At 37.9% G+C, this 27,061-nt stretch overlaps 1 protein-coding gene across 1 annotated transcript in view; it reads left to right on the top strand.

Moving 5' to 3' along the window:
• Window positions 1-27,061, top strand: part of BRINP3 (BMP/retinoic acid inducible neural specific 3) — a 218,643-nt gene that overhangs the window by 13,353 nt on the left and 178,229 nt on the right. Inside the window, exon 2 of the mRNA XM_037069481.1 lies at window positions 3,978-4,263. Coding sequence (XP_036925376.1) covers window positions 4,028-4,263 — 236 coding nt within the window. The 5' untranslated portion in view covers window positions 3,978-4,027. The remainder of the gene's footprint in view (window positions 1-3,977; window positions 4,264-27,061) is intronic.

The following is a 27,061-nucleotide window of genomic DNA, read 5'->3' as shown; positions in this document are numbered from 1 at the left end:
TTTTAGAAAAACTAATTTCTGAGTGGAAGTGGAAACATGTACCCAAATTAGAAATAGAAGAAGCAGAAATAATTAAAACAATGGTGTTGGGAAAATGGACAGAAACGTGCAAAAAAGTGAAACTAGACTGCCTTCTTACACAATAGAAGAATAAACTCAAAATGGATTAAAAACTGAACTGGCAGACTTAAAACTATAAATATCTTGGAAGAAAACACAGGCAGTAAAATCTTGGACAGTTTTCAAAGCAGTATTTTTCTTTCTGATGTGTCACTTCAGGCAGGGGAAACCAAAGGAAAAGAATAAACAAATGGGAATACATCAAATTAAAAGGTTTTGCCCAGGAAAAGAAACCAACAAAATAAAAATTCAATGCACCAAATGGGAGTGCATATTCTCCAACGATATATCTGGTAAGAAATGGATATTTAAAATTTATAAAGAACTTATAAAACTCAACACCAAAACAAACAATTTAATGAAAAGAACGGGCAAAGGACCTGAATAGACACATCTCCAAAGAGGACCTATGGATGTCCAGTAAATGTATGAAAAGATGTCCAATGTCACTAATCACTAGAGAAATGCAAATTAAAACCACAGTGAGTTATCACCTCACATCTGTCAGAATGACTGATATCAATAAAACAACAAACAACAAGTGCTGGCGAAGATGAGGAGTAAAGGGAACCCTGGTGCACTGTCAGTGGGAATGTAGACTGGTGCAGCCACTGTGGAAAACAGTATGGAGTTTCCTCAAAAAATGAAAAGTGGACCCAGTGATTCTACCTCTGGGAATTTATCCAAAGGAACCCGAAACACTAATTTGAAAGATTACATGCACCCCTGTGTGCACTGCAGTGTTATTTATAATTGCCAAGATTTGGAAACAGCCCAGGTACCCATCAGTAGATGAGTGGATAAAAAAAGCTGTGCTACATTTACACAATGGACTACCACCATGTTGGAAAAAGAAGGAAATCTTACCTTTTGCAAATGCATGGATGGACCTGGAGATCGTTATGCTGAGTGAAATAGGCCAGAGAAAGACACATACCTTACGACCTCACTCATATCTGGAATCTTAATGAACAAACAGCTAGCAAACAAAATAGAAACAGACTCACAGATGCAGGGAACAGACAGCTGTCAGAAAGGAGGGGGTCAGAGGGCTGAGTGAAAGAGGTGACAGGATTGAGGCAAACAAAAATCTCACACACACATACAACAGTATGGTGATTACCAGAGGGAAGGGGTGAAGGGAGATAGAAGAGGGTAAGGAGGGGTAAGTGGTGACGGAAGGAGATCTGAGTTGGGGTGGTGAACACACAGTACAATATACAGAGGATGTGTTACAGAATTGTATATCGGAGACCTGTGTAGTTTTATTAACCAATGTCACTCCAATCAATTCAATGAAAATAAATAAAAAAATAGAACCTAAATAGATGAACAAATACCTAATACTAATATCTTAAAGTAGTCCCCGTACACGTAGTTTAAGAAAATCTTTCCATTTTCCTGTGTGTGGAGATTAGGAATAGGCCCGTGAGAGCTTTTTAACACATTTGGTAAAGAAAAGAATGAAACAGTGGATCTGAGTAATTATATATTGGAAAATTACAGAATTTGAGAATAGGACCTTAAATGCCATGCAGTTCGGTCGTTTCCCACTTTTTCTGTAGTGCTCTGTGTCTTACAATATCATGTGCTTGAGCAGAATTAGATTTAATTTTGTGATTTGAAATTAAACAGGTATATAATTACGTGATTTCATACCAGTAGGAAATATACTTTGAAAAGCTGCTAATGTCCTTGTCACATGCTTGGCACTATTCCTGCTTCTTTGCATAAGGAAATATAACATTTTGTGACAATTACATGTAGCGAGTGTGAATGTATTTGATCAGCAGAGTAAAAATGTGTGTTTAACAAAGATAAGAAATATTTGTTAGTCATAGGGTGATTATACCATTCCATTATGCATGATCGTAATTCTTAGTTTATGGATGTAAGTAAAATATATTCAAAATGATACAGATGCCACATAAGAAAAACAATATGTAAAAAATATCTGTCTTCTTCATCAGAATTGGAAATTATGACTTGAATCATGTGATGATGTTCAATTTATACAAATACTTGATGGAGATCCAGCATCTCCCAACCCATATTTCAAGCTGTTTCTATTGTATAATGTTATGATAAAGCATTTTTTAAGTGTACCACTTGGGAGACATCCTGTGTTGTTGACAAAGAGGGCATTCTTTAATCACCACGGTGAAGTGACCCACACAATTGGGACAACTCACATAGCACATGGGTATTAGTCCTTTTGGTTGTGCGGCGGGTAATTCATAGACTATGAATTTGATGACCCAGGCCGGTCACATTATATTCCTGTTTAGGCATTCTTTATAGTTGCAAAATCATTTATGTGTGCCTCTCAATAGAAGCAGATGAGGATTAAATTATGAATTATAGGGTTATAACTAGAAAGCAAATTAAAGCCATCAATTGCCTATTCAAGCACCAGAGAACTGTGACAGCTACTATAATTAATATAGTTTACCTAATAGTGTGCATTTTGATTGCTTTCTAAAGAGATTTGTCTAAGAAGTTTCACAACCCAAACTTTGTCATTGGTGGAATTTATATATCGCGTAATTATACGATAGAAATAACAACATTAGAAAAATTGGTGAAGAAGGAAAGTAGAATTGAACTCGAATACGTATAGAATTTTTTCTATATCATGTAGACATTGCATCAGCAGCTTTATGTAAAGTCCCTTGGTTCTGCCACCCTGGGATCACACCTCTCTTTACTTGATTTCTGAATGCTCATAAAATGAATGTATGTGGTTTCATAGTTTATGCATAATCTGCATTGTCTTAGTTCCTGTGTGTGTATGAATTATGTAGGTATGCCTATTTATCTCATGCGGAATACAGAGGGGCACATTTAAATCTTGTAGATACTGAAAGTAATTTAATAATATTCAATTTAAATAATCAGGAAAGTTGGTTTCTAACTGGATATTGGGAAAAAAATATCTGAGTGAATGTATACCTCTGCTTCCACTCCCCCCCCACATCCATCCATCCATTCATTTACTTACAGAGAGAGAGAGACACACACTCACCGATATAAAGATGTAAATATCTTTAACTCATTTTAAAGTGTTTTCCTAAAATCGCTCAACGATAAAATGCACTTAGTATTAAAATGTATGACATGACTTATAATAGAATTAAACATTTATATTTATCTGGAATGCGTTCGATGTTATAATGCATTTAGCAGAAGAAAAGAACCCTTAGTCACAACTTTTTGTTGTGGCGTCCGGGTTCCACGCTCCACTGTGAGACGCGCTCACAGTGGGCTCACTAGACTGAAGACATATTTTCCAATGCACTCAACAAGATCCCGGGCGAGGGGGATATAGCTTGGGCNATGTATGTGTTCTTAAACCCATAGTTTTGTTCCACCCCCCATGTCTATGTTGTGAAAGTAACTCCCTAAATATCTTTAACTCATTTTAAAGTGTTTTCCTAAAATCGCTCAATGATAAAATGCACTTAGTATTAAAATGTATGACATGACTTATAATATAATTAAACATTTATTATTTATCTGGAATGCGTTCGATGTTATAATGCATTTAGCAGAAGAAAAGAACCCTTAGTCACAACTTTTTGTTGTGGCGTCCGGGTTCCACGCTCCACTGTGAGACGCGCTCACAGTGGGCTCACTAGACTGAAGACATATTTTCCAATGCACTCAACAAGATCCCGGGCGAGGGGGATATAGCTTGGGCAAAAAGAAGTCATTTGGGTTTACTTACTCGCTTTGGCTATTGCCCAATTTCAAACCATGGTATTAGTTGTAAAAGAAAGAAGGATTCGCCCCATCAACCCCTCCGTTGCTGGAAAGACCCACGTGGGGCTGACTAACCGCCTGTGTATTTCGTCTAGGTGTTGAGGGAAAGCTAAGAGGATGACGGCCCTAAGTCCCCAGAGGAAGGATGATATGGCGGAGCAGAGCCGGTGCTGACCTGTTCTCTCTGATGGCTCTATGGGAGTGGATAGCCCTGAGTCTTCATTGCTGGGTTTTAGCGGTCGCTGCTGTCTCCGATCAGCATGCCACAAGCCCCTTCGACTGGCTCCTGTCTGATAAGGGACCCTTCCATCGCTCGCAGGAATACACAGATTTTGTGGACAGAAGCCGACAGGGATTTAGCACAAGATACAAGATATACAGGTATGAAGCCAAGGGAAAGCCGTTGTGGAGATCTCTGCCATGAAGGTTGTGTGTAATAAACAAGTTTCTCTAAGGGAAAGTTTCAGAGGGGAAAAGGTTCCTATCAGAGGGTGTTGTTTATCATTCACCACAGTCATGTTTTCGTGTTATGCAGACCTGTCTCTCATAGATGTGGTATATTCTAGAACAATGAGGTAACGGTGACCACTTGGATGTCCCTTTCAAATTCTGGGGATGTGTTGCTGCCATGGAGTCAATTCCAATTAATTGTGAGGTTGGATCCATCATTGTAAACAGCAAAAATCGTTAAAGCGGATTTTTCTCAAATGGTATTTCCTGTCTACTTTACACCATGCCATTACCTTCTTTGAGCTTAAATGGGAATAATATCTTCTACTGGTCACTGAAATTTGAGTCAGTTCATCATTTTTTATATTTTATTTTTATTTTTATTTTTAGAGGGGAAGGGAAGGAGAAAGAGAGGGAGAGAAACACCAGTGTGTGGTTGCCTCTCACATGGCCCCTACTGGGGACCCGGCCCACAACCCAGGCATATGCTTTGACTGGAAATCAAACTGCAACCCTTTGGTTCACAGCCTGTGTTCAATCCACTGAGCTACACCAGCCAGGGTGTCAATTTTTAAAATCTATTGGGTAATTGTACATTCAGAAGCAGCAGAAATGGCAGTGGAGTAGAAGTAGATACATAGGACCCGAAAGTAAAGGCCAAGAAAAAAGAGGGAGTTGAGATATATGGCCTTTAATATTCTGTGCTCTTCAGTGTTTGGTTATAAATAAGGTACACAAAAGAGATCCTGTATTAAACCCCACAGACCACCTGTCCCCCGAGTTCAGTGAATCCCGTAAATAGAGGACTCTATGAGTGGTTGCGTGAATGGATTCAGTTGTACCCATCTTTGCCACAGGGAATGTTTGACCGAAGGTCTGTTTGGCTTGTTTCTTCAGGACAGAAGCTAACAGTTTTCAGTGACTGGTTTGGCACTCACAGAGAAGCAGCACAGAGCTGTGTGTGTGTGTGTGTGTGTGTGTGTGTGTGTGTGTGTGTGTCTGCACCTATGTAAATGCTGTGGTGTGTTTTATTTCATGCTGAGCATGTGCACCAGAGGGCACTGCACTTCTGATCCGTATGACGTCTTCTACACAGCACTGGGAGAAACGTGTAAGTTCTCTCCGCAGAAGAGACTGAGGGCACTGAGCTAGCTCTATGCGGCCTCACAGAATTGCTGGTTTGTGTGTATGTGTGTATGTGTGTGTGTGTTAATAGGAAATTCCTTACTCCCAGCAGCCAGAGCCCTGCCATAAATCTACAAAAAGACTGACTAATTTTTTTTACAAAACGAAATGACCGCGATTAAAAACTTCCTTTCTGAAATGCAGTAGGGAATAGCATGTTATGAGCCCAGGTCTATTCCTTGGTTCCTGTTTGTTGGTTTAGCTGGCTATTCCCCACACAGATTGGGTGAAGGGAGCCCCTTGAATTCAAGGTGCAAGAACATCTTCTAGTGCAGCCCACTGTGGGAAGACGTCCAGCAGGGTGTCGGACAAATGGGTGCAGAGCATCTTTCCGTGAGCCAGTGGCATCTCTGTTGGGAGGTCTGAGGTATGGTCTGTGTGTGATTGTTGGAATTTGGTTTGTTAGTGGACTGGTTACCAGTTGCACACATGGCATAGCATGTTTTTAGAGGTTTCAGGCTGTGCAAGAGGCATTCAAATGACTTGGGCCGCCCTAGTGAAGAGTAATAAGAAACAACACCTTGTGATTTGTTTGCAAGGCTCATATAGCCCCTTTACAATTTCTGGGACTCTTCTTCTAAGGGCCTGAATAAGTCCTGTACTTCTCAACTTTCCCATGTCTTTACCTTTGTGGCCTGAATGAATGTGTACGGAAGTCATCTGTTCATGGACAGTGGAATAAGGTGTCCTTGTCTCCAGCCCGGACCAGACTAGGATTTCTTATGCAACCTTTGAAACATTGTCTCGTGATGCTGTTAACCTTGATGGTTGCTATGAAACAAACACTACAAATATAATCATGAAGATTTTTTTCATCTTGCCAGTGGGAGATATTTCATTGGTCTAACTAGCATTTTCCCGAATTTCAGAGAATTCTACTTGCCTCTCATTCCAGTAGAATGGATTTGTGATCTTCCTGGAGAAGTTAACTTTATTTTTGACATACCAGGCAATCTCAAATCTAAGGATTGGAATGGTTTTCCAGGGTTCTGTGGGTGCTTTTTTTTTTGTTATGCTGCTGTTCTTACTTTTGTTTGTCATATTTGTCTTCAAGAATAATTGTTAGATACTTTATATTTCACAGAGGTTTGCCCTCTAATACATAATTTGTGTTTAAGACACATAGATAGAAAATTGATATTTTTTCCAATTTAAGCACTAGCTTTATCATTTTAAAAGGCCACCTAATTTTCAAAAGTGATCAGAAAAATTTTACTAGTGCCTGTTGTTACTGTCATAAGCTATTTCATGCACGGCATTGCACTGAGATAGTTTCTGAGAGGCATCAGTTAGGAATGTAAAACACATTAAGCCTGTTAAAATAATTATGTCAAATCTCTTTCATTTGTCTTTCTTCATCTATCTCCTTCTCCAGAATCATATTGTCCTTCTCATCTCAGATCCAGAAGAGCAAGATCATAACTGAACATTAATAAGATTATTGTAAGGGCTTACAGAAAAAGAAATGTGATTTTTTTGAAAGGTGCCTTTTGGGGTTCAACTAACAAGGCTTAGATATATTTGTACTTTTAAGTGAATGTGTATTAGGAAGTATTATTTTAGATTTTTTTCTGAAACCACATAATGACTCAGGAAGTGATTATTTTATGAGCAGATCATTGATTTCTAGATTCTAGGATGAGCTTGCTAACAGTTGGTTATTTGGTTAAATATTAGAAGTTGGGTTTTCAGCCATCTTTCTCTCTTAGTTGAGGATTGGAAATAGAACCTAAGCCCAGACATTTAGGGTAAGTGTGTTCACTCTTAGAAAACAGACTCTGCCTGGAGAAATTTTTCCCGCTGCAGAGCCTAGACTAGGAGCATCCTGGCCCCTTACTACACTGGAGCCCCCGGTCATGGTTCTTATCTTGTAGAAACACATTTTGCAGCACATTCACCAGCAAATGCATTGTTCCTCCAAGCCATGGAAATCCACATCCTTTTCTTAACTTACAGGAACTCTGGACAAGAGACTCACATCAGCAACACAAACTTACACACAGTTACCTCAAACCATGGGTCCTACTGATGATGAAGCCCTAAGCTCTCTCCACACATCGCCAGCAAACCAAAGAGTTAGTGGGAAAGAGAGACCGACATTCCCCCTTTGTTCACAAAACCTAGGTATTGATAGAGCTCTCTTTACATGTCACAAATACAACCAAACAGTAATGACACCTTGGTGCTGGCAGTGTATGACAGTGTTCCTGTCACCTTGTAGGGCAACCTTGTAGTGAAGCAAGAAAGGAACACGTAAAAGATGGTAGAGCACAGAATTGAAGAAGTGTCATTATGATTGGGTGGAAGCGATTCCCTCTCTGTAATCCCAACATGCCACATACACGTACACTAGCGTGTACCCACAGGCTCCAACTGGTCTTCTACATATGGTATCTGTAAAAAGGAAGGATGGTGAGGAGAGAATCCCTTGGAAAGGGAAAGAAGTTGGGCAAGATAAGGTAATAATGCAAATCAAATAAAGTGTATCAATAAGAATACAATCTACATAATAACCATTACATATAGAATTAAGTATGAAAATTGTAAATATGGCTGTGAAATTGCATGGAAATGTGAAAATCTAACTTTTGGAAGAGATACTATTTAACATGAAAGATAGTGATTAAGTTTATTTAAATCACCTAGGTTTATAAAGTCAAACAATATGAATAAATCTCAAAAAGAAAGGGCAATCTAAAGATTGAGTGAAACCTTTAAAATATTAAGTAGAGAGGCAAAATTTATATTTATTTAAACTCTGAAAGTAGGAATGGGGGGCAGGAAGCAGTAGTGGTTAATTCATCTATCTTCATTCTTCTATCTTCTCAGAAGTCACACGAATACTTTAAAAAGATATCTAAGACTCTCATATTATTCTGTTCTTAAACATAACTTTTATAACTTCTCCCTGTTACTTCAATTGTTTCTCATTTCTTATACGTTACAGTGTGGTGTCTATAGTGAGAAGGAAGCTATTTTTCTTAGTTGGTTGATTTTCTATAAATCATTCTATTAGTTTGCTAGTGCACTTTACAGTGCAGTGATAAATTAAGAAGAGAGTTGTAAGTAGTAATTTTATACATAAATATACTAAATTTTAGTTAAATACATTTATTCAATAACTCTATTCAGTATGTCTCTAATTTTGAGATGAAACCATTTAATAAATATAAAACTAATTTTAACTCACAGCCAAATATATCTATGAATTCATACTTTATATGTTAGTAGACATTAGAAATATTTCAGTCACAAATAAAATAGAACTATTAATTCAAAGGTTTAGGAAATATAACTTTCAGAAAAGGCAGTTCTTAATGGGGATTGTATATAATCTTATGATTATAAGTAAAGGACATGCTTTGTAACAATTAATAGAATTTGTAAATAATAATTTTTAGTCTAACAGTGTGCTCATGTTTGTTGCTATTAAAATGAGAATATAAACAGGATTGCTAGTCCACAAAATTATTTACAGAAGAGAAAATAACAATTATGATTTTTTTTTGGCATTCAAACAAATAATTTATTTGATTATTTTTCTCTCTTTGGTTCCAACTTACTGAGCATTCTAATTCTTCCCTGTTATTATCTCTGTGGTCTTTCTCCAAATACAATGACCAAAATTATCAGTTTTGTTTCTTTTGTTATCACTGTTGTGTGTGTTTTTTTTTAATCGAACGCTATTCCAAAAATGCCAAGTTTAAAATTAGAGGAAAAAACCCCTAAGTGATAATACCTCTTCATGTTTTTCTTCACTTTTTTTCTTGTGGATGTATTGTGTATATTGAAATGAATGCTAATAAAAAATAGTCATTTGCATTATACCTCATCGTAAGTAAAGGTCGTAAATGGACGTTTATCCATGGGCTTTGCCTCTCAGTCTCAAATAATCTATGCTGATACACAGAGGTTCTACAAATGTTGGTTGAACAATTACACCAAAGATGTTCATATATTCTTAATTTTGCTTTAATCTGTTTCTCTAAATATTATAGTGAAAAAGGCACTATGAAATGTATACTATTTATTAGATCAACAAACTTAAGAAAATATGAACTGTTTTAGTTTAAGTATAAAAGCCTAACATTTTGATTATAGGCAAAGGAGAAAATTGTAAGCTCTTTGACTACTATTGAAGAATTATTAAAGGTTCTCTGAATATTTTAGTGATAGTCAAGAAACAGAAGATTTCACAATATGTGGCAGTAGTTCACTTATGTACAGGTTTATTGTCAAGGGACCAGTAGCCCATGTATACATATATCCTACATATGTGATTACTTTTTGTCTCTCTCCACCTTTTTTAGTGATCTTCCTCCCTTTTCCACTTATGTGCCAGCTGCCTGTTTCCTTCTTTTGTGACAGTTGTGCAAAGGCAAAGAAAGTCGTGTCACCATTCATTTGCATGTCCTTTTTCTAGCAGACTTGACTTTGGCTATTTGCTTAAATAGATAATAGCAGCTGACTAATTAAACTAGCTCTCCCATTAGCCTCACATCGGCAAAGCTCTGTTTTGCCGTGGCTTTGTGTTCTGTCTTATTTTAAAGAAACACATGACCATTATTCCTAAAACATAATAGAAAATTAGATTTAAACCAATACCCCCAGTGAAAACTGATAAGGTCTTTGTTCACAAAATGGATTCTCTCGGAGATTAACCATTACATGAAAAGTAATCTTTGGCAATCATCACTAATTTTCTTCCCATGTAAATTCATCCCATGTAATAATACTTGCGATGTTTATTAAAGGAAACTAAGTGATGATGAATTTCTATGCAGTTATTAGAAGTGAGGCTTTTAAAAAATAAAAGATTCTAAGGATTGAAAATGCCCTTAAGATTCACCTACTCAAGCTATAGATATATTTTTTAAAGATTTTATTTATTTATTTTTAGAGGGGACGGGAAGGAGAGAAATATCAATGTGTGGTTGCTTCTCATGCATTCCCCTGCCGGGAACTGGCCTGCAACCCAGGCATGTGCCCTGACTGGGAATCAAACCTTGGTTGTTTGGTCTGCAGGCTGGTGCTCAATCCACTGAGCTACACCAGCCAGGGCTCAAGCTATAGATATTTAAGTCGTGCTTTCTAATCCCTATTCCTAGGATCACAGTCAAGTGATCATCAACCCTTTCTTTAAATGTTCCAGGTAAGTGAGAACTCACCCCATCCCAAGATAACAGAATCCATATATGTGCAGGTATAACTATTAGGAATGCTCTCCCATGAAGAGCTAGAATTTGTGAGCTTGTACCTTCTAGCATCTGTGCCTACTAACCTGGTTATTGTTCATTCACATCAGAGCACTCAGGCCTCCCATTCATCCTGTAGTTTATAGAAATGATATTTTGGCTCTACCCCAGGCTGTCTCAATGTTAAGGCTTCACTGTCCTCCGGCCGAGAGCACGGTGTGTGTCTTCTCCTGCACTGTAATATAAAAACCTGGTTGTCCATTTGACAAATCTGTCAAGATGACAGTAAGAAATGGTATCTCTGAAAGGTGAGAGTTGAACTGAGATCTGAAAAGCAAGCGTGATCTGTTCAAAAGCTGAGAGAAAGTCTATCCCAACTCAGAGGAGACTGCCTGCAAGCAGGGGAGGACCATGCACCTGGTGTCCCCTGAAGTTAGAAAGACCAAGAAGCTAGATGTTGGGTGCATTTAATGCTGCAGTTGAGTTCAGTTGCGGTTCTAAATACCAGGAGAGTTTGTTAAAGTTTATGATCAGAGGATCTGTTTTACTTTTTAAAAGATTATTTGTCACTGTGAAGATAATGGATTAGATAGCCAACAATGGTAGAAACCAGGATGGCAGCCGGACGTTTACAGCAGTCCAATGGAGAAATGGTGAAGATGTGCACTGGGTAGTAACAAGACAAAATTAAATTTCCCCATTTTCTTTAGTTCTAATTTGGAACAACATTCCTAACTTCTCAATCCTTAAGGAGTGATCCTGTGAACAAAACATATTCTAAAATATTTGTTAGTCTCTATTGCCTCTTTCAAATAAATGTGATTTGATTATTACCTGTGCTTATTAAATGGTTCATATAAAGTATGCTTTTCTTACAAAAATGAAAAGCGAACATTGTAAACTATGTTCACACATGGGTTGACACAGCAAGTTGTTCCCTGTTAGAGTTCCAAATACCAGATGTGATCATTATTGTGAATCACTGGTAAACTTCAGCTCATGGGAGGTCCCCACTAAACCTCAACAATTCCATTCTTTTCCTTACTCTCATGGCAGGTACAGGAATTGCAGAGAAAGGTTAGGGCAGATGCTGGTTGAGAAGCCCAGAAACAGGTCCTGCCTCTAGTTAGTCCTACAGAGATGGAAATTTTACCAGCCACTCTATTTCCTCCTCGTAAAACAGGAAGTAGGACTGCCCACAGAGACAGAGAGTTCTTGCCTCCTACGAGAGTAAAAGACAGAAAACTGTACTTGAACATAATTAAATTAAAAAAATTAATATTCTAAGAAAAAAAGAAGGTGTCAGCCCTGAAACCCCCAGCTCCTTCGGTGTCAAACTGGAGACACAAAAAGATGGAACTTTCTGATGACTGCTTGGTCAAAGGGTAATACATTAAAATCACAGTGTTCAGTTTTTGTGAGTGATGTGGATTCTGAGTATCACCAATTTTTGAATGACCCAGAGGGTGAGCAGACTATTTTGAATTCACAAATTACCAGCTCCAAGTATGGTTTCCAAAGTCATTCACTTTGGAAATCAGAGAAATATATTCTGAATGGCAATTGGAGATTCCATTGTTTCCAATTGCAATAAAGTTCCTCGACTTCCATGTTATGTTTAAGATATAATTTCTGGACTTTGAGTGTGAAAGCTGTGTTTAGTGAGGCATAATCTGACCTGTAAGTGAATTCAAGAACTGTAGCAAGATGTGGAGAGAAAGGTTCTGTTTTATAGAAATCTGTTGGGATTTGTGTATTTGTGATTTGAATTTTTGGTTATGCCCAATGCCTCACTCTTTCTATTTGTGTATATATTTGTGTATGAATGAACTTGAATGTGCTTTGTTCCTGGGTTTGCCTTTAACCTTGAGTACATATCTCTCAATAGCATTATGTGGTTTTTATTTTATACTAAAAAAGAGTGCCCAGTAGAGCTCATGGGTTTTTGTGCAAATTATTATTTTTCAATTCTTTCAGCAATGCAGATAAGCTTTTGAGTGACATTTTAGAGGAAAATGAATAATAATGTAGATTAATATTCACTTAATTTGCATTAGACAGAAAAACAAATACAGTTATGCAGTAGGAAATTCTTGAAAGAAAATGGCTTACTTGCAAGTTTATGCATATGACAGAATTCACTTTTCTGTAATATTTTTCCTCATTGAAAAGGAAATCCTCTTTTTCAGTTTAATAATTTATTAAAATGATTGTTTTTAAGGAAGAATACAATTTTCAAAATTAATTTTATATAACATGATCTCTTAAACTTGCATATAAATAAATGGAACCTATGTACATACAATATCACATGTATTTAAAATCAATGAATTAAGATAGTCATACTGAGTGTATTATTTAAACAAATGTCTATCACAATTCCAAGAATGTTTTTATTTAAAGTTAATAAGTTCATGAGGATTTGTGAATATACTGTCCTTTTGGAAATAGCTACTCGAACTAACATTCTGGCCTGTGGAATAATCTATAACATGTTATAAGTTATCTATTTTCTGAGACATTATCCTGTAGTTCTATCAGATATATTACTCAGGTATAAGTTTTATGACAAAAAAAATCCTGTAAGGCTGTCATCTGAACAGGATCAACATATTTGATAGTTTACAGCACCATTAATTTGATTTCTTATAAATTATACAATGAGGTTGAACTGTTTCATTTTATAGGTTGGTTTTGAAAGCAAGAAGCAAACAAATAAATTCCTTGCTTCATAAAACTAAATGATGCCTTTTTGTCAACACTTCAACATTATCCCTTACAATGGTTCAAGTAGCAAAGTCTTGATAAGAGACAGTCACATATAATATTGAATATATTACAGTCATACAATTTAAATACTAAGTTCTGACCTGTTCTCTGTGCATGTATTCTTCCTTTCCCCCCAAATTGGTACCCTTTGACTTTTATCATCGGGAATAGGCACATTCAGCTGACTTTTATACCTTTGTATAAATCTTAGCTCAGCTGAAAATGTAGATGGTTATGGCCCAACATTGTAGGGCTGAGCCTACCTCCCACTCCCTGTTTTGTGCGAGTATAAACTTGAACTACATCTGTTGAGTTCTGAAACTGGGATTCTGCTTTGTTTTTAAGAGTAATTGACAACCCACACAGAAGTATTGATACCTAGCTGTCTGCTATGGTTTTTTGTTTGAGTCACAGCATTGACATTTCTTTCTTTCATTCTTAAATCCGACTGTTGGGAAAGTGACTAATGAAGACCCAAAGTGGCTGGTGAGATGTTTGAGAAGCATTTCTTTCTGTGATTCAGCTGACCTCTGATAAAAGTCAGATCTGCAGTGCACATCTCTATTGGGCCATCAAAGCTAACATGATAAGAAGGAAACACGTACTGCCCAGAGACAATGCAATTTACCTTTGGGTATATTTCCATCTCGTAGCGCTTTTCACATGCATACTTCACACAATTGAGATTACATAGGGTTTTTTTAAAAGATTTTATTTATCTTTAGAGGGGAAGGGAAGGAGAGAGGGAGAGAAATATCAATGTAGGGTTGCCTCTCGTGCGCCCCCTGCTGGGAACTGGCCTGCAACCCAGGCATGTGCCCTGACTGGGAATCGAACCTGGATCGTGTTGTTCACAGGCCCGCGCTCAATCTACTAAGCTACACCAGCCAGGGTGAGATTACATAGTTTTAAAAATTGTACTTGTTTCTGAGTTTTATAATATAAATATTTCTTAATATAACATATTTAATTAGGTCACATACTCTCCTGTGAAGTATAAGATGGTAGAATGGTGAAAACTATGACGTAAAAATCATAGACATACTATACATTTAATGTTCCCATAGCAACACCTGTTTAAAAAAATGAGGGGAATGGGAGTATAAAGATGAGATGGGGAATATTTTATTTCTTCTCTCAGGGATAATTGTGAATATTATCCTCGGGATTCAGTTATATATTTTCATTACATATTTACAAACTAAAGCATACATATAAACGTATAGAATTCTCAGACCATATTGTAATATTGCAGAAATACATGCTTCTTCCTTTTTTGAAACTACACACGCTATGTATCAGTGGCTAAGCACAGAACTTTTTTGCACAACTGACAATGTATTTAAATTTTTTGCTGATTAAAAACAAAACCCTTGGCTTTTCATTATTTATTGGCTTTTCATGAAAGTCAGATTTATTGGCTTCCCGTTGAAATGGATACTGTTGAAGAGGGAGATTTTATTGCCACGATTTTGTTCAAGCCATTTACCTTTCAGAAAGGCACAAATCAACATTGTTTGGACCTAATGGTTATTGATTTGGAAATAATTCTAACCAGTACAGTTCTTTAAGGTCACGCCAAGGTTTTGCCAACTGAGCTGTTACACAACAGTCCATGTTGCCTCAGCTTCTTTGCATAGGAGCCATTTTATTTCATTTGGCTTCAAGTTTACATTTCCCGTGGGGGGGGGGCGGGGAGAAGGTTGCCTTGTTAAGTAGGTTACTGCTGACTCATAACAAGGAATTGCCATCATAAGTTCAAAATGGAAATTTCTTTGAACCAAGTAATTTGGCACGCACTTTTTTTTTCATTCCGGCTCTCCGTCAGCTTTCTTCATTGTTGAAGTAAATTGGTTGCTGGAGGTGGAAGATGTAAGAGCATTGTTCCTTCATTTTTAAGAGCTGTGTTAAATGCGTATTTTAGGACGGTCTCTGTGTATTTGCCAGCATTTATCTGTTGTTTGAAGTCCTTGGTTTCATCTGGAAATTGTGCAGTCGTCTCAGGCTCCAAGCATAAATCTCTTTTCTCCTCATCTAAGGCTTTTTTTCAACTGCGTTGTTCATTATTTTCTACGTATGTAAATTGTTCTGTAGTACCTCTGACTCATAGTTTGCACAATTTCATTCTGTCCTTCAGACGATCACCTTGCTTTTATTATTTTATTTTTTTTCCTTTTCCTATCTAAGAGATCTTTCTCAGTGTTGTCCTCCATGCCTTGGTAGTCTCCGTTCTGTTTGTGTTGGCCTTCATTCTGGTTTGTGTTTTATTGCTGCCATTCTGGTTCCCTGGGAGTCCTCCCTTATCTCATCCATCATCCTTTTAATGACATCTCTTGTCTCGCTCTGGCTTCTTCATCTCCTGCGGGTGTTCCTTTAAAGAGGTTTGCGCTCTTACATACTTCTTTGCATGTTATTGGCGGAGGTCCAAAATGTCCTTCCAAAATTAGGACAGAGGGAAAGACGATTTTCTGAAACTAACATCCCCGGAAGTCAAAATTTTCTTTTGTGGTGTTTTTTTTTTAGAGGCCCTCTGCGGTGGTTTTCCCATGACCTAATAACCTTTAACCTCTGAAGACTCTGCTGCGCTTGCTGTTGCCCATCCCTTCTGGTATGACCAGCAGGTGGGCCCTCTGTTGGGCAGAGTTTCTGGACCCTAGTTTCTATCAGGCATTTCCCAATGGTACGCAGTTGGGGTGTTACACTAAGCCACTGAGTAGTTCCCAACAACCTGAATGAAAAGTGTGCATGAAAGCCTAAAATCCCTGGGATAACACAATTCCAACAATATCCATCCCCGCTCTCCCAATGATATTGCTCTTCACACGAAGACTCTCTCTCTCACTTTACAATGCACCCCCCCACCGCCAACATCTGGTGCTTTTCTGGGACTTGGTGTCTCCGGATGGATCCAAAAAGACTGGGACAGGGAAGAGCGTATGATTTTGAGAGCAGACCACAGGAACCAGTGATAATATTTTACGCCAGCCTCTCAGTTTTGGCTACCTAACAAGGCATTTGAGAACACAGTGAAGTAATTCAGCAGACTCAAGAATTTTATCCATAAACCAAGTTGTCTTTCATGGAAAGAGGCAGATGATAAGATACTATTAAATCTGTAATAAGTTGGAACAAACCCCAAAATGGATCACACATGTACCTCGTTAAAAAAAAAACCACGTATGTGACACTCTCAACAATTAAGAAATCCAATATAATTTAAAGTTCAGGATCTGCAAAAGAACAGGTGAGGGTTCACAGTGAAGCTGGGTTAACATAAACTTCACATTGTTTAAAGTTGGGTTGTAGTGATTGAAAATTATAAAATTCCTATAGACAACAAAGCTACCATAATAATAATAAAAAAATAAGACTGATGTCTAGCACCGATGACAGAAGCTACACATGGACATATGCTTCCCCCCGCCACCCCCGGAGGTGGAACAGTTGAGAAATACGTGGGAAGTGAAGTTTGACAAATTTATTTGTGACTAGGAGAGTATCAGAAAATAATATTTCATCCTTTTGTAATAACTTAATCTTGAAAATGGTTTAAATGTGCTGCATTGGATAAATAAATATAGCATAAAGCTTAAGCTTTACTTATGCTTTAAAATGACCCGCATGTTTTTTTGTTAAATTGCCGATATGGAAAAGCATGATAATTCTTCTCATGGTAAGAGTAATTGATCTGCCTGCTGCTGTTCACAGTATTTATGGAGGGGAAAACGTGCACTGTTCTATGAATCCATTTAGAGTATTTTTAATATTTGATCAGTACCCTTTCTCTGACTCAATGCTAAATAAATGAACGAAGAATCCGAGTCAGTGTAGTAGAGCAGGCTCCCTTGGAAAGACTCAGTTCCAGCGCTAACAGACGTGTGGGATGACGTTTGGCTGTGGCCTGAGCTGAAACCTCAGACATGAAAGCGAAGTGCTCAGCTTCCAGAAATAAGGAGGTAACCCCCGTAAGAGAGCGCACAGCATGCTGAACACGTCAGGACTAGTTTGGGTGTCCTAGTGACACCCCAGAAAGGGTCTGTGTGCCTCAGACCCTGGCCCACAAGGAGCTGGAGCAGAACGGAAGCATAAAGAACTGTTCATTTAAAAGGAAGATAGGAAAGATCAGGGCACCAGAAAACCTCTTTTCCTCCAAATAAGATGCTCCAGGAAGCTTCCTGCCTGCCTGGACCACAACTGACAGTCAGTCCCTTGGGAAAACTAGCCTTTCAAAGGTCGTTTTTAATATGAGACAGTGATAAGTTGAAACAAAGTAATAATGCTCTAGCATTTTAAGTTCTATAATAGCTGCTAGTGTGGACAAATGATATATGTCAAAGGAAGATTTTTTTTTAACATAGGAAGGCTATTTTAATTCAGCGAAAAATGCAAACCTAAAATAAATGCTTAATACTGAAAAAAACTCAACATCCTGTTTAGTTTTTGAATGAAGTTCAAGATTTTAAATTCAGTCTTCCCCTCCCCCATTCCAACAACTGACTGCAGCTCTTATTTCTGGAAGCCGGGTGGAGAATATGATATTTACAGGGGAAATAAATCAGTTATAAATTCTAGGAATCCTCCAGCAGCTTTGGTGCCGTAAGTTTCTAGTTACCTATCAGATCAGAGAATACTCACAAGGAATTCACAGCCTGTGTCCTGAATGTGTCATTTTTCATGTTGACTTCCCCAAACACTGGCATCATTTTTCATCAACAATTATGTTCATGATTTTTGAAGGCTTGAATAATAACATAGGATCTAATTTTCTATTGTTATTTTCCTGAGGTTTATAGAGTAGCTGAACTTTCTGAAAACCACTTGTATTAATCCAGCAGCAAATAATAATCTTTCCAAAGTGAAAATATAACCTAACCTCAGACACTCACATACTTCTATGTTCCTCCCCCAAGTGTGTGCCTTACATGGCCGAACCTTTGGGTTCAATCCAGCTGGACTCTCAGATGTCTCATGCTCACTCTGAAAGTCAAGATTCTGCTCAGAAATTCCTGCTAGAATCATTAGAGATCACTTTCCAACGATTGTGTCCCTTTATTTTCTTATGAACTCCAACCTCAGGAAAACATTAAAAGTCCATTTCTTATACACATTTTGAAAATAACCATTTAAAAGCTACTCAACCACACTTTAAAAATCATGGGACCATTGCCTGGAGTTGTGATAGTCACAGAGTATGAACACACCCAGTGGAATAGAACCACCTCTGAGAACCACGCAGCAAGAGTAGGAATTTGTACAGAGGATCAGTTGAGAATATTAGAACTTTTAGAGAGAAAATTTTTTACAAAGATTATATAATATGAACATAGCAATTCCAGGTTTCATAGAATATTAATAATTAGGACATGACCTTTTTGTTGTATGAAGTCCAAACAACAAATTGATATTTACTAATATATGTAACTAATTTCAAGAAATGGAGCAAAGATTTATAACACAGAGAATCAATGACTTCTCATAACCATCCCATTACCACCCTTTGCTGAGGTCATAGAATTCCCTCAAGTGTGACACGTATATGCATTTCTGTAATAATTGAATAAAATAATGGATAGATTCATTTCCAAGATTATTTTTTGAAAATTTACATCTTCAACAGTTCATCAGTCGTAGATGGACTAAAGAATCTGCTAAAAGCCAAGGTCTCCCTAAATCCTAGTCACCCTTTAGATCACTTGGAATGGCAATAAGTAACGATCTCGTTCCGGTACCCTCTACTATTTTTCATGAAAGGCTACTCATTATTGTAATATTCCAGTTGTGCCTCATACACACAATAAGACATTCATGATTTAAACAGGTAGGATGGTTGTTGGGAATCCTTATGAAAAACCTGGTTATTAGCCATGTATGGGATCACAGCTTGAATGGTCTGATTTCTAATTACAGTGAGTATCCTTGAGAGGTGTGCGCGATCGTCAGTGGACTCGCTGCAGGAGACGGTTGGGTCATCCTTTCCTACTAAGGGAGGCTCAGGCAACGATTGTCCTTGCTAAAGTCAAAGGGCAGGAAACTCACACCTCTGTGCTCAGGAGGTTTCATCGAACAAGCTTGTTCTGACCTCTTTCTGGCAACCATAACGTAGAAATGTTTAGATGGTGGAAGGGCCGCAATCCCACTGGAAGCCCCAGGTTTTGCTACCGCCCTGCGTAGGCTGGCCCATGTCTAAAATCTCAACTGTTTTTTTTTCTGGACCTGTGAATGAAATAGCTGATGTTACCTGGTTGAATGGCAGGATTTGTGAGTTTCACTGTCAAAGAATGGTAAGATTTTTTTTTTTTTTTGCTGAGGATGATGGTTTGATGGCATCGTCTATAATTGGAGGATTAAAGTCGGCTATTTGTCTAAACAGAAATTTGTCAAAACCTAACACTTTACCAAAGGTATGTGGACAATTTGTATTTGAATTAGAAATACTACTGCTGAGACTCTGACCATATCTGGAATATGTGACATGTTTTAGAGATAAAAGAATTGGTTCATTTGGTTAATCCAGGGTTACCAATGGAATGGTTGTTAAACATTTGTTTTTCACCTGCCCTTATGATGAAGGTGATCAGTCTGATCTAATTGCATTTGCCAGCAAAGCTTTCCTTTCTCCCTTGGGTCATCAGTTCCTGTGTTCTTCCAAGCTCTGACAACCTCCCACCTTTTCCTCACACGTATTTTTTTCTAATTTTTTAAAATATATTTTATTGATTATACCTTACATGTATTAATATACCTCTGAAGCATGTACCCTCAGGGATGGTAACACAAAGACCATTGAGAGGATGTGACACGTTGAGACCATGGGAGACAAAATAGGGGCCAAATGATTGACGGGAGATGTCATCTTGAGGGACTGGAGAATTCTTACGGCAGCTGTGCGTCCGTGGTTACTAACACGTGCTCCTTGAATAGCTTTGGTTGTCAAGTCATTACCACCTGCAAAACCATCTGTATGCTTTTGAGTCTTATTTAAGACTCATATATAGGTTCATTATAAAAATCTATTCTGGCCCCCAAACTTGGTTGGCTTGCAAACATGTTATACCAACACAGCTGATATTTGCAAAGCCTGTCAAGAGCAATATCTTATTTTCAAAGAAAGAATGCTTTTGGATGATATTTGCATATTGACCTGGAAATATTTTTTTAAATAGGGAATTTTTTTTTTTGCCCGGAGGTTAGCATTGATGTATACGCCAGAATTTTGCATTATTTTTTCGGGTTTTTGGGAGTGACCGTTGTTCTTTTTCTAGTTTCTTAAGAAGTTAAACTAAAATCTGTGTGTGGTATATGTGTGTCTAAATGTACATGTACATATAGCTTTGAAGACTAGGAACCATACAAAGAAGAGATGAAAAATGAGGGGGGATTTGCTGGCTTTATTTACTTAGCATTAGATATCAAAACATGAAATAAACTACTTCTGTGTGTGGTGTTATTTCAGATATCCATTCATTGTATGACAATATTTTTAGAACTAAGTTAGATGGAAAACTCCTGGATGAATACTTGTATTAGTCATCTTCAAACTCCATTATAAATATTATAGGACAGTTTTTAATAAGTATCAGGAATAAGTATGAGAGTATATGATTTAAAGTTAAAATTCCTAATAGAATTTTATATTTGGTTCCTGTGGAACCAAAACGAGCCAAAGAAACATATTGGATTTAGTTTTCTTATCTCTGTTTATTCAATAAGATATCAGTGAAGATGAAATGAATGACTTTTGTTTTTGAACATTGGTTTTAGTGTTCAGAAATTAATTTTAACTTTCTAAATGTAATGCTTTCAAAACATTCAGTTTTTCATTTTCCCTTGTGGTTATAAAGGAACTCACATAATTAGAGTTCTCTAATATTTGAAGTTTAGCTAAGGGATGAATATTGATTTTAAGATATGTTTTCTCTCTTAGATAAGCAAAGAGCCTTGAGCTTACAAGTGGGTACTTAAATGGAAAATACAGAATAATTCTAGCGTTTTCATGAAAATTATTTACATCAGATGCATGAATACTTTATAAGGTGGTTTGTGTCACCAAAGAATTTGTATGATTTAATTTTCCAGGAAAAGTGAACTCTCAGAGTTCATTTTCAATATGGATCCATCACGCATTGGTCTGGACTTGATTGCAGTGTAATGAGTATGTCAAGGCAGCATTTCAAAAAACACTACAGCTGAGTTGTGAAGCCGTAGGAAGTGGGGGTCCCAGGAGGCTGCCCTGGCCCTAGCCCTGGCCCTAGCCCTGGCCCTGGGTTGGAGGCCCACAAGCCACAGCAGAACAAGGCTAGGTGAGCAGAGAGAAGGTAGATGTGAGCCTCCTGGGGCTCCCAATGGGTCTTGATGCTTGTTGACCTTATTTATCCAGTTAGCCCCTTCTCGCACCTTCCTCAACCCAAAGAGGTGTGCACACAGAGTCTGTAACCAATAAACAAGCCCTGTGTCTTTCTATACCTTTTATTGTTCTGCAGATTTTTTGTGTAAGGAAGCAGAGGTTGATTTAATTTTAGGGTGAATTATTCCTAAATGAATTGACTTTTCAAAGTTTTAAAATTGACTAGTTTTGTTCAGAGGGGTATAGGAAGAGATGTTCACCATCATTAATGATCAGTAAAAGTAAAATGCAGCTAAACACTGCAAGGAGATATGACCTCCTACTTGTTAGGATAACTCATCAGAAAAAATAAGTAACAAGGGTTGGTGAGGATGTGGAGAAACTGGTAGGAATGTAACATGGTGCAGCATGAATGTTTCTCAAAAATAAATATAAAACTGGCATCTGGGCCATCAAATTCTTATCACACTTCTGGCAGGCCATGGGCATTCAGGAACTTCTGTGGACATGTACTACAAAAGTGTGTCAGATATTACGCTCATGTGTGTCTGTGTTCTGCTTCTGTTTTTGAAATTTAGTTCCAATGAACTCGGGTTCTTTCTCAAGCACATATGCCGTGCAAGATGTTCTTACAAGGGCAGCAGTTATGTCTGGAATAAATTGAAGTCCATTCTGTCACAGTGCTCCTGGCCCAGGGTGGCCAGACACATGTAGTCGGTCTTAGCATACAGTGGATGTTTATTAATTAGGTGACAGACTGAAAACTGGGTGGCCTACAAATACAGAGTGAGCAATTTGTGCACACTCACCATAGCCAAGAGCTATGTCCTAGGTTTATACATTGATATAAATGTTTACCTACTACAATGTGGAAGAAATATAAGCCAATGGACACATAGAAGTAAATCTTTGAAGAGGTTCATGGTTCTTGAGACAGCCTCATCAACATTTGTATTGAGATGATCATTATTTAATCAAATTCTTTTATTTTGTGCTTGCTATAAGTGTCCATTTAAAAGACATTCAAAGGCATCCACCATTGGGTGTAAGGTTAAGAACGAATTGAATATGACCGAGACACTGAAGAATAAAATGTAAAGTAAATGTAGATGATACACATGAAAGAGTATTGAAGACTTTTTGAGACTGAGTCATAGTTAGATGTGCATTTATATTGTGCTTACGTTCATCTGTTGAGTAGTCTTCTAATTTAAAAGGTAACAGGTGTATGTAGATGAAAATGTCCACCAGTAGAGAACGATCTGGTAGGACAAAAAAGAATCTGAGTGAGGTGTAAACAATGGAACCACGAACCTTCTTCCAGCTCCATTTCTCAGCTGTCTGGAGATTCTGGGAGCAAACTGATTTTCTTACCTTCATCCTTTCAAGTACTTAGAGTTTAGCTTTCTCTCACTTTTAATTGGGTTTTCTGTCTGTGCTTTCTAAATTCCAAAATGTGTTTAAACATTTGATCTGCTATGATTTTGCTGTCCATCTTTGGTCCTCCACCTTGTAAATGTATACCTTTTAAAAATTCTTCCTGTCATTTTAGCAAAGCTTGGGTAGGGAGGGAAATAGACATTTGTGCAGTACCCTTATTCCCAGAAGTCTTCATTTTATTTTAACCAGTCCAGTGAGACTTTGGCCTCTGGCATTCACTTGAATAACTTGTGTTAATATGATAACGACATTTCCTTTCGTTGTATCCAGTGCTCGTTTTTCTCTCCTCTCCATACATACTTGACCTTCACGGAGTAAGTCTCTGTTATCAGACTTTTGCGGAAACGTTACTTCAATTGTCTTTCAGAACAACGTTTTCTGTTTGTGTCTCTTCTATAACTGCTTGCTCCTCTCATTCTCCCTTCCAGATTCCTTAGCCTTTTCATGACCTCAAAGCCTTCAAATGCTCTAGTTCTCTGTTCTATTTCTTTTTTGTCTTTTATATCTTCACATTCTCCATAAATGACTTAATTCAATTAAAATACTAACTGTATGCTCCTATGTACTGATGACATGAAATTTAGAACCTAATCTCAAACCTCCCCATGAGCCCCAAACATTGCTCGCATCTCTGTCTGTCTGATTAACACGCTCAACACAGAATGCTTGGTTTTTCACTAGTGAAACAAGAAAAGCAAACAAACAAAAATTTCTAAGACAACACTTGCCTTCATCTCCATATCTTAGTGAAGCCAATACTATTTGTCCAGTTGTTCAGCCAGAAATCTTGGAGGTGTACTCACCCTTGACCCTCATGTCTGATTTGTCAGCAGATCTTAGAAGCTTCACCTTGGGCCACACGCAGCACCCGACCAACCACTTTTCGTTTTCCGTTTCCAGCATTACCAGTGTACTCTCTGGATCATTATCAGTTCTCACTTCTCTAGTCTGTTCTCCGGTTAGCAGTCAGAAGAATCTGAAAGGAAAAGAGAAAGAAGAAGGGACAGAAGGAAGGAAGGGAGGAAGGAAAGAATATTTGTTACATGTATCGGATAATTCTTTGTTATGCACAACCTTTTGTCTTGAACCAAGGCATAACATTTCAAACATTACTTGTTAGAAAGTTAAATTGATGTCCTGTTTATTCTGCATTACTCTGTCAGCATTTGATCTTAGAATATTTCCTAACCACTAATATTCTATACATTATCTGTCGGGGAGAACTGGGGAAATAGAAATCGACACACATGATTTATTTGATCTATTTTAAAATTTTGGCCCTGGTGGGTGTAGCTCCGTGGATTGAGCATAGGCCATGAACCAAAGGGTTGCCCGTTCGATTCCCAGTCAGGGCACAAGCTTGGGTTGTGGGCCAGGTTCCCAGTGGGGGCCATGTGAGAGTCAGCCACACATTGATGTTTCTCTTTCTCTCTTTCTCCCACCCTACTCCTCTGTCTAAAAATAAATAAATAAAATATTTAAAGAATTACAAATAAAATAATTTTTTTATTCTTTTTTAAACCCTCACACGAGGATATGTTTATTGTTTTTAGAAAGAGAGAGAGGAAGGTAGAGAGACAGGAAAAAGGTTAAATTAATGATGTTAATATGGTCTATTGCCAAGTTTTAAACCTTGTATAAATTAGAGTTTAAATGCCTTTAAGAAATAAATGCCATGACCCACAACTCTTTTTCCTTGACTATCCCATTGTTTTCCAACTGGGTTTACCAAAGAACTGGATAATAAGCCACGCCTCTAACGTTAAACTTTCTGGAGAGAGCTTGGCCTGCCACAACCATTTATTTATTTATTTATTTTTTAAAAATATTTTATTTATTTATCTTTTTAGAGGGGAAGGGAAGGAGAGAGGACAGAAACATCAATGTATGGTTGCTTCTTGTGCATCCCCTGCAGGGAACTGGTCCCTGCCAGAAACTGGCCTGCAACCCAAGCATGTGCCCTGACTGGAAATCAAACCGCGATCGTCTGGTTCGCAGGCCCCTGCTCAATCCACTGAGCTACACCAGCCAGGGCCCACAACCATTTATTGACTCTAGAAGTATTCCAGGTCCTCGATTTCAGGCACGCTGTGCTGGCATCTATTATATAACTGGGTGAGCCCAGACTGCAGCGACATTCAATTGGAAGGATCCCCGTCATCGGTGGGGCTGGCCCTCAGAGTGGCTGGCAAAATTCAAGCTGTGTGTACCTTTTTCCTCAATAAATTACTCTGCTGTTGCTAAAAAAGCTTAGTCTATAATGATCAAGGAGGTTCTGATTGAGAAACACGGCTAATATTTCAGACTGAGATATTTTAAGATCCCTTGTAATGTGGCATCTAATCTGACTGAAGAAGACCCTCGGGAGTGTTTGGGTGGAATCTGTGATTTTGTACTGATCACTCTTCTCTTTCAGTGCTTTATTTAAAGGGAACTAGCTAGAAAAGGTACCTAAGTTAGTTACTAGGTGGGACTGTGTTGATGATTTTTCATTTGAATTTTAGAAAACATCTCCCAGAGTCAACTATTTCCGTTTTGGTGGACGTTTCTTCTTCTTCTTCTTCTTCTTCTTCTTCTTCTTCTTCTTCTTCTTCTTCTTCTTCCTTCTTCTTCTTCTTCTTCTTCTTCTTCTTCTTCTTCTTCTTCTTCTTCTTCTTCTTCCTTTTTTTTGTGAGAGAAATTAGACAAGAGAATCAAAGGCTTTTTTAGGGAACTGCTGGTTCAGGATGATAAAAGCATGTTCTTAATAGATAGGATGCACGCTGATTTTAAATGAACGTGGATGTATGTCACAACAGGATGGCCTGGATGCCAGTTCATCTCAGAGCTGCCCCGAGTTCTTGAAAAATAAGCGAGGCCAAAGCCACACTAAAATGCATTTTATTTTATATCACTTTAGATTGAAATGTGATCTGTCAGGAGACTCATCTCGATAGCTCTGATTCTTGTGGTGCTAAGAAAACACAGGCGAAGCAGAAATAGTCCTGTAGCATGACATGATTTGTGCTCCACTTGTAAAACAGGGTCCATAGCATATTAAAGAATGATGAGGAATGGATGATACTGTGGAACCTTCTATATTATTCCTCTGGACTTCTGAGTAAGAGGAAGCTGTTGTGTGTTAAGAGCCAGTGACATAGAATTACTGGTAGATGCTGAGTTGAATGCAAGTATTCCATACCCGTCTCTGCATTTTCACTTCTGAAACTCTGTGGGGTATGAACAACTCACAACTTTGCAGAATGTAAGCGTTTATACTTTACAAGATCCTGGTTAGTCTGAAGAAATTGTTGGCTCCTTCTGGAGCAGATAGTAACTTGGAGGTCAAATGAAAAAAAAAGGAAGAAAAACATAAAATCAGCCTGCCTCAGCGCCCCAAACCATCAAGTATTAGTTGAATGTCGCTAGACAACTTGGACCTCCTAAGTAACGTGATGGAAAGGACACATGGACGTGGCTAACTTGTCTTTAGTCTTACAACCTGAATATATTTGAATTAATGTTGCTCGGTTGCCTTTCTTACACAGTTACTGCAGAATAAGTGGTAGAGGACAATTGTAAATGAAATCCTTAAATCCACCTGCAGAATTCAGAAAGCTTAAAGCTGCAGGATAAACCAATATTAGTGTACACGTTGGCCTTCTTTCGGGGTATATCACACCCGACAAGCCCTTCCCTTCTGTCGGCACGCATTCTCCTATCCCGTCTTGCATGTGGTACTGCGCTAATTTGTACAGTGAGCCTCCCAGCTGCCTTCTCGTGATCCTGCAGCATCATTAGAGTGCAAACGGCTCGT

This window comes from Sturnira hondurensis, unplaced genomic scaffold (genome assembly GCF_014824575.4).
Source record: "Sturnira hondurensis isolate 20B ecotype Veracruz unplaced genomic scaffold, ASM1482457v3 Scaffold0018525, whole genome shotgun sequence".
In the NCBI taxonomy this organism is placed as follows: Eukaryota; Metazoa; Chordata; class Mammalia; order Chiroptera; family Phyllostomidae; genus Sturnira; species Sturnira hondurensis.
Note: the sequence above shows the minus strand (reverse complement) of the source record. Positions and strands in the feature narration are given on the sequence as shown.